The 11,486-nt window shown below is 43.7% G+C and overlaps 1 protein-coding gene across 1 annotated transcript in view; it reads left to right on the top strand.

Moving 5' to 3' along the window:
* Positions 1–11,486, top strand: part of JARID2 (jumonji and AT-rich interaction domain containing 2) — a 212,134-nt gene that overhangs the window by 188,798 nt on the left and 11,850 nt on the right. Inside the window, 6 exon segments of the mRNA XM_031056970.1 lie at positions 1–498; positions 5,662–5,754; positions 6,192–6,310; positions 6,444–6,514; positions 7,333–7,459; positions 10,796–10,889. Of these exon segments, the coding sequence (XP_030912830.1) occupies positions 1–498; positions 5,662–5,754; positions 6,192–6,310; positions 6,444–6,514; positions 7,333–7,459; positions 10,796–10,889 (1,002 nt within the window).

Below are 11,486 nucleotides of genomic sequence, written 5' to 3' on the forward strand. Positions count from 1 at the left end.
TGCGAGCTCGACCTGGCCTGCTTCGTCCAGCTGATCAACGAGATGGGGGGGATGCAGCAAGTGACTGACCTCAAGAAATGGAACAAGCTGGCAGACATGCTGCGCATCCCCAAAACTGCACAGGACAGGCTGGCCAAGCTACAAGAAGCCTACTGCCAGTACTTGCTCTCCTATGACTCCCTCTCCCCTGAGGAGCACAAGAAACTGGAGAAGGAGGTCTTGCTGGAAAAGGAAATCCTGGAGAAGAGGAAAGGACCTTTGGAGGGACATTCAGAGAATGCCTACAAGTTCCATTCCTTGCCCCGGTTTGAGCCCAAAAATGGACTCATCAATGGCGTGGTTCACAAAAATGGCTTCCGCAACAAGTTAAAAGAGGTCGATGTCCCGCTGAAGACGGGCAGGCGGCGGCTCTTTGCTCAGGAAAAGGAGACCACGAAGGAGGACGAGGAGGAGGAGGAGGAGGGAGTTCTTAGCGACTTACACAAGTGTATATACAAGGTAATGAGCCTGGCTCTGCCCCAGCTGTTCTGTAGAGCTGGTGGTGCTGTTGTGTGAGTGGTGTGTGGGTGCACGCCCAGCTGGCTGAGGGGAGCTGTGATGGGTTGCAGTGGCATCCCTGAGGCAGCAGGTATCATGGTTCTCATGGCCAGGCAGTCTGGTGGCTTTATCCTGGTATGCCTGGCTCTTGCAGGATGTCTGGAAAAGCTGGGAGGCATTATTGTCATAACAAGATGCACTGGGCTCTGGCCCCGTTCATCTCCTTGTGAGAGGCTCCCTGAATACCTCTGCCCAATTATCCTTGCAGACACAGATTTTGATTTTCTAGTGTCATTTAAAGTAATGTTCTGCTTTCTCATTCCTGCTTTTGCAAATCTCTTGTTGAGTGAAGTAGTGCTGCACATCAAAACGAACATTGCTAGAAATACTACTACATTTAGAAAGGGCAAATTGAAATGCAAACAATATTTTCATCCACAATGCCAGACTTTGCTCAGCACTAACAGTCACATGGCTGCTCAGTCCTCCACATACCAAGTACATCCATTTACAAAGGAATGCTGACTCTTTCACTGTATTTTACTTGGCAGTCTCCTGCTCTGGAGCAGGACTTGGCGCTGCAACTCACTGTGCAATTTTGAGTTGAGTTAAATGGTGTAGCTGCACTCTGAGAGAAATATAGCATTGAGTGTCCGTGCCCAGTAAAAGAATATGCTGTTCTTCCCCTTCCAATCTCACTTCCATCACCAGGAAATGAAGCCAGATAGCCTAAAATGACTTATTGTTAAGCTATTTAGGGACTGCATGAGCTCAGGACTTGGGCTTTAAAAGCCTGCTTCAGTTTTCTTTTGCAGCCTGTTATGATTTATCAGCCCAAAAATTCGATTTACTGGGGACTCTGGCCTCAATCCCACCTTTGAAAAGAAATCTCTTTGCCATGCTGCACTTGGAGAGAAGCTTATCTAATGACAGCAGCTTCTGTGAATAGTGAGGTGGCATTTCTGTGCTTAATATCCTGTGCTTAATGATGGTTAAATGAACAGCTTGATAAACCTTACTTTGACTGCTGCGTGAACAGCCTCAAACTTAGCGGGGGAATGCCTTTTGTTTCTTTTCCAGTGCAAATCCCTTTTCAAAGTTCAGTAGATACAAAGCAAGATTGGGATTTGTGAGAAGTATCCCAGTTGGATTTAGGAAGTAAAAAAAAGCAAGCAAGCAAAGTGTAGCTGGTATAACTAGTCTGTGTCTGCTGAGTACCAGGCCTTTACCCCAAAAGGCGCAGAGAGCTCCCAGAATTTCTGCTTGGTCACCAAAAAATGTGCTGGCAGTAGGGGCAGCATCAGACCCTGTCTGAGTCTGACAATATCAGGTAGAAATACTTCTGTCCTGAGCATGGAGACTGTTAGAGAGAAGCATCATTGAGCCCGTGGATGGGGACTCTCCCCACCCACCAAAGCAGCTGCAGCACATGGAGCCACTCAGAGAATGCCCTGGGTTGTCCACTGTGGTACCAGCAGCTTCCCAGACACTGGGAAGTGTCTGTTTTGATCCCATCCCACGTTCTCTGTAGTGCAGAGACTGGGAGCTGCTGTCACAGGTGATGGACTGAGGGGAAGGCAGGGGGAAGCAAATCTCTGGTGGGTTTCTGGAGAGATCCCTGCTGTGGGGCACACTGTGGGACACCTGGTCAGCCTGAGTGCAGAGAGAGGAGTGAAGCTTCATTTCCACAGCACTCAGGGTAAAGCCCTGTGGGAGGACTAATGCATTAATACTGGTTATGTCACTTAGAGCAAGCCTCAAGACACAGAAATTATGCATTAAGCTTGATGCACCAGGGTAGCCCACAAGATGTAAAATTGCTGTAGTTCATCACTAGGCTTTAAAAGACTGAGAGAATGTGGTGCTGGCATCAGTTGTAAACAGAGAGTGCTTCATGGAATTTAATGGAACAAGCCTTTTAATCCTGTGTGTGTGGATGGGGGAGTGTTCTTTACCCAATAACATCTTCCTGAGAAAATTTGAATTTCATTAACAGAACCTGCCCTCATGTTACAGTTTCCACATATGATGGGATTGTAATGGTTCCTTTTTAAAGCACATTGCTAATTCTAATTAAAAATGAAAAACACACATAAAACAAAACAAAAAAAAATGCACAACAAGCCCACGTATGTGAAAAATGCCCACGTCAATATCTTGAGGACTAGAGGGAGCAAATCATAATTATCTTGCTGTAGTCCAGTTTAGGCCATAAAGTCTGTTCTTCAGACTATGAAGAGGCCATACATTTAGGATTTCTCACAGTAATTTCTGCAGTCAGCACATGCTCAAGCTGTTTTTAGCAAGAGACGTCCAGTCTTCCAGGAGCAGTTACCACCCTATCACATGTCAAGGTTAGAGTCAATCTCCTTTGTGTTAGGCTGACTTTCTGCCAGGACTCCCAAATTATTTTCAGTCTCTCCTTCCCAGGCTGTGAGGCCTGCTGTGCTTTTAAGTGTGTGCTGCAGGCTGCTGTGCTTGCTTGCTTTACTTATAATAAGTGGTTTCTCTACCTGACGATTAAAATGTTGTCATTTCTAAGTGTGTGAAGTAAACTGCTGACATCAAAGCAGCATCTGATGCAAGATTTTCACACTTCTTTCCCCAGTTTTAGCTCTGAAAATATTTTAAAAATCTTTACTGGTGCTGACATTTGTTTCCATACAGAACAAACTGAAGGCATATTAGCAGACTCATTAGAGGGACGCACAGAAGAAATCACAATGCAAGTTTTGCCAGCCCTCCCATAAACAGTCATGGAAATTCTGTGCTGAACTCTCTTCACCCAGAGACTTGGCATTTTCATACTCCACTTAGTAGGAGCCTCTCCTTTCCACCTGTGGCTATTGTGAAATCTCTGGTTTCAGCTCATATTTATGTTTGCTTTAATGTCTTCACCATTCAGAGCTTTGCAGTGTCCTTCTCTCTGCCTTCCCTCCAGGCTTGGTGGTGGTGGTGATGCTCCCCCTGGGTTGACTCTCATGGCCCCTGCATCAGACCTGACAAGAATCAGGGGAGGAAATAGGAATTTCTTTTCTTGAACCTTCCTCTCTTCTTCTCACAGCAACAGAGACTGTGCTTTGTAGCTTGAATCTCCTAAGACAGTTTTTGAACTGCTGAGATACTTTTCAGGGTGTTGGAAAGGGTATTTTGCTCCCCTGCAATTCATTTTGTGTTCTGGTTAGAATGCTCCATTAAAACATCTAAAATTATCTTCTGTGTTGTCATCAGAAAATGTTACAAGATTCCTCAGATTAAAGAAAATAACCAAAGAGCACAAACAGACAACCCTCAGCCATTTAATTTGTTTTAAAGTTTTTAGGAGACTAAAAAGATGCCAAATTCTTGGCTGAGGAAGAAATGGGTATATGCAAGTTTAAAGGGTTAAAGTGTTCCACTTTTCCACTTTCTGTTTTCTAGCTTGCTATATACTTCTATTTTCTTTCTTGTCTATCTGACAAATGGAAAGACATGGCTAATCTTGGAAGATGAGGCCTTAATTTTGTTTTTCTGCATAAGATGAGAGGAAGAGGCAGGGGCCTGAGAGGAGGCAGCTGCTGCAGTGCTGGTTTGCTGCCGGTGGCGGCGGAGCCTTGGTGCAGGCCCTGCGCTTTACGAGAGGTTTTGCTGTAAAAGGCTGCCACAATAAACCATTCACAAGGGCATTAAAACATGAAGGAAATTGCTTATTGGATCACAGAGAATCCAGCTCTGAAGTTTATGGGAAGCAGAGTGCCCTGGGCCTTGGGCATTTCACAAACTATTTTTTTGCTAAAGCTAATTATGCAGCATTCAATTTAAAAAGTGACAACGTTACAACCATATGAGCAGAGTGATAGACTTGGCCTGTGGGGGAAAGCTGCTTTTATAGTTCTTTCTAGTTTACTCTTGGACATAGTTATTAAATAAATTAAACACAAGAAAAGGCTGAAGTGGTTTGGCAGGTCTGTTTCATAATTGAAAAACTAGAAAGGTAACAGTCCAAATAATAAAAGTCATTTATGCAGAGTTGTTAAGCCTGTGCTTGCTCAGATGAGCAGTCAGGGGGCACAGTGGGAAGGAGCAGGAGTGGATCTGGTGAGGGGGCACAGACATTTTGTACTCCCTGTTTGCAGAGTGCTGCTGTCTCTGCCTGCAGCAGTGCCCTCAGCCCAAGTGTGGGGCTTGCCAGCTCTCCTGGCATGCAGCTTCCCAGCGTCCTCCTTCTGCCCTGGAGCAGAGGAGGCAACAGAGGTGTTCCTGTCTGGGCACACCGTGATGTCAGGGCTGAGAAAGGAGCAAGGGGGTTCTCGTGCTCTTGCCTCCAAAGCCATCGCATGATGCTTCCCAGAGCTTGTGGTGGTGTAGGTGTGCAGGAAAGCAGGTGCCTGGAAACTTGAGGCTAGCTCAAGCAGAAAACCAAGTCATAGCCTCTTCTTGTACGGCTCCTGCAGCAGTACCAAGAATGAAAGCACTTTTTCAGCAATTTTACTGTGTTTTCCTTTTTCTAACTTTGTAATAACAGGGCTTGGTTCCTTGGTATTTGGACTGCTTTTATTGAAATGAGCATAACTAGTTTTTGAAAGCAAGTGATTACAATAATCCTGGCAAACTCTGCTTTTTGTGAGTCTCTTCCACCACATACAACATTTGATGCTGAGCATTTCTGTGAACTTTCTAAGTCTTTTTTCACCTGCTCTTTGTACATAAAGAGCATGGCTATGTGGTTCCTGGATAATGTATTGGATAATATAAATTGCTGTACATTACTGGATAAAGTAAATTTTGACTGGGTGCATACTGGGTTCATTGCAACCTGTTATAGGGAGCTGGGCCATGTCCATCCTCTGTATTTATCAAACACCAAGTGTTGTGCTGGACAAAGCAGTGTTTCTTCTGGGAACATTCAGTTGGCCTTTATACATGGTGGGTTTGGGAAGGTCATGTGATTGAATTTCTGTATCTTCTGAGGTATTTTCTCTCAGCAACAAAATGAGCTTTAGACCCATACCTCTTCTGAAGACTTCATCCTCTTCCCCTCTGTTATCACCTGGGATCGAGCCTGTAAGGAAAAGAGTGAGGCCATGGGGAAAAGTAGGGTTGTTTTTTCATTTTCACTTTTAATTTTATTTAATTTTTCCACAGGGTAGGTCTGTTTCTTTAACAACCTTCTACCGAACAGCAAGAAACATCATGAACATGTGCTTCACAAAGGAGCCTACAGTAGCTGAAGTAGAGGTGAGGCCAGCACAAGGGGTGGTAAACGTTTTTGTTTCAGGGCACTTGAGTATGGGGATTCAGGATAGTTGATTTTCAAGCATTTCTCTAATCAGTTTAAGGCTGTCTAGTTTAGAATTTTAAAAAGATGGTTAAATAGACGTTGCTGAGTCTTAATTTTTAAAATTTTTTGAACATTTTAAAATAAAGGTATTGATGAGCTGAGGAAGAGAAAGAATTCTTAATCTGACATGTGCTGAAACACAGAAACCAAGAGGATATAAATTTTGCCTGCCATATTGTGACTTTCAATTATTTATATTCTTACTTTTAAGCTGTAGTTTATGTTGAATTACACTGAGGTCATGAAAGCCTTGTAAATTTCTGGGCTTTATATTTTAATGAGGGATACCTTGTTCGGCGAATTTAAAATGCTTTGCTGCTTTCTCTTACCACAGCAAGAATACTGGCGGATAGTGGAACAGAAGGATTGCCATGTAGCAGTGCATTGTGGAAAAGTAGATACCAACACCCACGGGAGTGGTTTTCCTGTGGGAAAATCTGAACCATTTTCAAGGTAAGATCCCCAAATCCATCCTCTTTGTTTGCCTCACTCCTGAGCAGAGCCCAGCAGGGCAGCTTGTCACTGGGGGTGTTGGCGTTGGGAATGTGCACTGACTGTGTCTCCCTGTGTGTCACCCCCCAAACAGGCATGGGTGGAACCTCACAGTCCTTCCTAATAATACAGGATCCATCCTGCGACATCTTGGTGCTGTGCCTGGTAAGCAACTCCCTTCTCTGCTGGTGTCAGTGTCCTCTGAGTGTGGTGCTTTGGGCACCAAATGCCTCTCCCTCTTCCTGCCCCCCTATTCCCCAGCTGAGTGAGCAGACGTGCAGTTGTATGTAGGAGGTGCTATTTAAAGGGTGAAGGCAGCCATGCAGATAAAGCATTAATGAGCAGTTGAGACCCTGTTCCTGGGAGGAACTAGTTGTACCTGCAGTATCCCTTGCTTCTTCTTGCCAGGCTATCAGTGCTCTTGTGTGGCAGGACAGAGCTGTGCTACTTCCACACTTGCAAAATGTCGTCTGTAGTACTGGGAAAAGCAGCAGACACAATTCTGAATGAATTGACACAAATTCTCCAGCTGCCTAAACACCATTGCAGTGTTTACTGATAAGAAACACTGGAGAAACAGTGGAATCTCCTTTTGAGATCAGGTGTTGAGCCTGAACAAACCAGCCGGAAAACAGAGGGTACCTGTTGAAATGCTTAACATGATGCAACCGCCTCTGATCAATGGCAGTGAGCTTTAATTATGGGTATTTGTGAACTCTCCTAAGAATAAAAGTTTTATACAGCTATTAGAAGACAAACATATTCAAGGGCACTGCAGTTGGCTGATAGATATTTTCTTAGTGGAAAATGCTGGATTTGTTTAACTACTCCCTGTAAATTATTCACTCTGATAGGAAGATTTATAACTTCAAGGGTCAGCTAACAGGGAGAATAAGATTTTTGATTTAAATGCCCTCTCAAACTGTCTTTTACTGAACAAACTGAAGTTACTCAAAACTAATTTTTCAATCTCTTTGTTTTAGGAGTGACAATTCCTTGGCTAAATATTGGCATGGTCTTTTCTACCTCATGCTGGTCTCGAGACCAAAATCACCTTCCATACATTGACTACTTACACACTGGTGCTGATTGCATTTGGTAGGTATTCCTGTGGCTTTTCTTCACATTCCCTAAGGTGGCTGGCATTAGTAGCAACTTATGTAGTACTTTTGCATGAGGGAATCTCACCTAGAGGGTCCAGTGTGTGTGTGTGTGTGTGTGTGTGTGTGTGTTGTTGGGGTTTCCAGTTTTGATGGGAAAATGTGGTACAAACTTAGGAGATGAAAACCCCCTTTCTTGGAAGAAAAGTTTCACTTGGTTTTCCATGGTCTATTCTGGTGTCTTGATGTCCCCATGGTGGCAGTGGCATCATGGACTGCTCTTTATGCACATGCAAAGTGTGTTCTCACACATTTCTCAGATGCTGCTGATGTGAGGGGTGCTGATCCAGCTGTCACTGGGAAAGCCTATGGCCCAACAAAAAGGATTTGAAATCTGGAGAAAACCATTAAAGCAGGATCTCCTCTCTCTCTAAATGTGTTAAGTTGAAGAGATGTTCTGTATGTGATCCTTTCAAGGGGTGAAGGTGTAACTGCTGGATGATGCTGCAGACCTGGGAGTTTGTCCTTTTCTGTCACGGGCATTTCATGCTCTTCTCCCTGTTCTGTGAATCAGGAATCTGTAATCTTTTATAATAATATACTGTCAGGACAGATCACTGAGCAAACTATGTTGTCCTCAACCTTAGGTGAGACTGTTTCTCTCTAAACCATTAATCTAGTCTTAAATGACAGTAAATTCCAAACAGAAGCTGTTCAAGAATCGCCTAATTAAGTTCTGAGGCCACTCTTCATGCTGTGTGTCAAAACATATGACTCTTGGGATTGAACAGGCTTGCATGCAGACAGCTCAAATTTTAGGAAAGACTACTGTTCTGTTTTTTGAATCCAAGAAGAATAAAAGTAAAGAAGCCATTTGCTTTATCTTGATGGACTTATACAGATGAGTACATAGCTTAAGGCATCTTTGTGATGATAGCCTTGATGAAACAGGCATAGTAGGCAGGAATAACTCATAAGAAGGAAGTGAAACTCCTTTGTCTGTTGAAGCTATTCTTCAGCAAGGCTGCCAGCCTGAAGTGTCAGGCTAGTATTCATTAGCTCATTATAACTTTCAATAGTGCAATAAAGCACCCAGCTGTGTTAGGAGAAGATGAATTTAGTATCTGCGAGTCTGGCGCGATTTGCTCTGACAGCGTTGCCTTCAGTCACTGCTTTGGGGACAACAAAGTGGCCACTGGGCTCCAGACATCTCCTCTGTCTTGCCAAGTCCCTCCACCATGCAGAAATCTTCTTCTCCAAGGACAGATCCCTGTGCTACTCAAACCACTTTGCTTACCTGCAGGTTGCTTAACTCATTCTAATCTCTGAGGTTTTACCGCTTGGAGATTAAACAGGGGAGAACTCAATTTGCATGCAGGGCAGAGGTCAGTGACTTAACCTTTTTATTCTGGAGGGATCCTTAATGCCCATTAAAAGAGAGAAGGAAATCTTGTTCTGCTAAGACATTCAGAAGTCTACACTGGCTGCTCGCTTACCATTTTTATAGGTACTGCAAGGGCACTGCAGTTGGCAGGAATTACAGGTGAATGCAATTGCAGCATACACCAGTTGCAAAGGATCTCATTCCCCCCTATGCCCCAGGTATTCAGTTCCATGCACTTCTGCGCTGCCCCTCCTCTTCACACAAACTTCCCAAGCATTTTCCTGTGCCTGTCTTGTGAGGGACTGTGTGCTTGAGTCTTCTGTCTGTTCCAGCCATATTTTCTGACTCTAAAAGAGAAGAGTGGGTTCTGCCATGATCTGGGTTCAGATTTAAAATATTTTCATCCCTGTAACTAGAGTGATACACCACATTTAGGGAGCTGTACTGAAGCTGTCACTGTTAGCATCAAAGTATTTGAGATATGGCTCAATTTTAAATGTATACATTTAAAATTGCTGTTTGGACTTGATCCTTACTTGTTCCAAGATGAAGTTCTTTGGCTTCACCTCTCTATAACCCTGGGAGTTCTTAGCAAGGTCCTGACCATTGTCAATATCCATGTAAGGAGTTGGTCTTTGTACACCTGGGCAACCAGCTCAATAAATTCTTACTGTGGCTGCAGTTACCATAGCAGATAATGCCATGTTTTCTGCCTCTTGGCTTGAGGATCAACAAACGCAAATCAAAGTCATCATCAGTAGAGTGAGCAGTGAGGAGGTGTTCAGATCATAGGAAGTGCAGCCTCCTACAGACTCTTCAGTCAGGATAACCCGGTGTGATGCAGACGGAGTTAGTGCATGTTATAGGCAAGTACCCTGACAAGGTGTGTAAGGCCAGCAGAAGCCTTCATGAAGTTGCTGGAAAGATCAGATGAATAGCAGGAAGGCTGTTCCAGTTCCCCAAAAATCTTTCCAGCTTCATTCTCTTGTTCCAAGTTTGGAAAAACGACTCCGTGTGTGTGTGTGTGTGTGTGTGTGTTTCTGGTGTGGGGGCAAATGGACTCCAGGTTGCGGTCTCATTGCCTAAAGAGAAAGGGTAAGTCATGGTAAAGCTGGAGATGCTTTTGACTTGCCTTAAGCATCACCCCTAAGATAGGCTGCAGGCAAGAGCAGTGACCAATTGTCACCATATCACCTCCCTGCATTCAGAAAAACAGCAGTTCTCTGGATGTGTGACTCTAAGACTCGAGATTCTGGTGTTACTTCTTGTCATTCTGCTGAGGGAGCAGTGCTGGCAATGAGCACAAGAGGACAGCTGCTTCCTTGGCTTCTAAGCAGAGGAGGATGTGCAACTTGGCAGATTCCCCGCAGAATTTGAAACCTTTCCTGCCACTTTGGCTGCTCTTAGTCAGGTCTTGTGTTGGAAGGGAGAGGAGGGATGTGGGATTTGTTCAGTAAGCAAGGCAAGAAGGTTTTGGGCAACTTCATGCACTAACAGTAGAGGGAAGTTGTGATTTCTTGACTGTTACAAACAGAAAATGTTACTAAATGTAAAGATCCTTTGGTTGATAAGAAATACAGTCTTTTATGGTAGAGATACCAACATATATTGGTGCTCACAAGATGCAAACTTTTGCCCATAATTAGCTGGTTTGGTGCTGTTAAAATGACCATCAATCTGTTGCTGGTTTCTCTCCTCTGACTCTACTGAGGACTGAGTTTTCACATTTCTGGTTTGGGGATTTTGTGTCTTCTGATACTTGCTGAATATGATCAGACTGAGTCTGAATAAACAGCTTCCCTTCAATTCTCAGTATTTTACCAAAAGAACTGTGTGTGAAACCCTGTGTTGAATTTCTTTCTTCTAATCAATGTGCTGGTCTGAATTGTCTGTTACTGTGAAGCTGTGGACTGTTATTTACTCCACAGTAAATCTTTCTCTCTTCCTCTGACAAAACAACAGGTCTGCGGAGGAGAACAAACTTGATGTTGTGGTACATACCCTGCTGCAAGCCAATGGCACTCCAGGGCTGGAAATGCTTGAAAGTAATGTAATGGTAGGTTAACACTGGGAGAGCTGTTCCCATTTGAGACCCCTAGGCTATTCAGGAGGCTGGTTGGTTGGGTATTTATTTTGGTTTTGCCTTACACTGCAGCAGTGCAGAGGGGGCTACTTTCTCTTTGCAGTGTTTACCTACGTGGTATTTTTCTAACAAGGCTGTTATTATGTATTAATATAAAAACAAACATGTAAGTGTAATAAATGTCCGTTTTTAATACTGTCTGTAATGTATTTAGCCTCACAAAGGGAGTAGGATTTAATAAATTCATCTGCCATGACTGATATTTTATGATGCCAGCATGGATAGGAGAAATCTAATACTTAGGTATTTTTGCTTCCTTTGTTTATCTTTTGGATAACAATTTATTTTTAGTGCATTTAAGTACAAATTGGGGAGCTCATAACAAAAAACCCTGCCTTGGCTACCCATGTTAACATCTCACAGAAGTGCAGTAGCACAGTGGATTTAATGCCAAGTGGGAAAAGATCAGATGGAAAGCTGAATGATCTGCATTGCTCCCTGTAGGAGCAGACAGTGTTCTGTCCTTGGGCATGGGGGAGTTTGAGCTGTTGGTTTGAGGAGAGGCATTCC

This window comes from Geospiza fortis, unplaced genomic scaffold (assembly GCF_000277835.1).
Source record: "Geospiza fortis unplaced genomic scaffold, GeoFor_1.0 scaffold104, whole genome shotgun sequence".
Lineage (NCBI taxonomy): Eukaryota > Metazoa > Chordata > Aves > Passeriformes > Thraupidae > Geospiza > Geospiza fortis.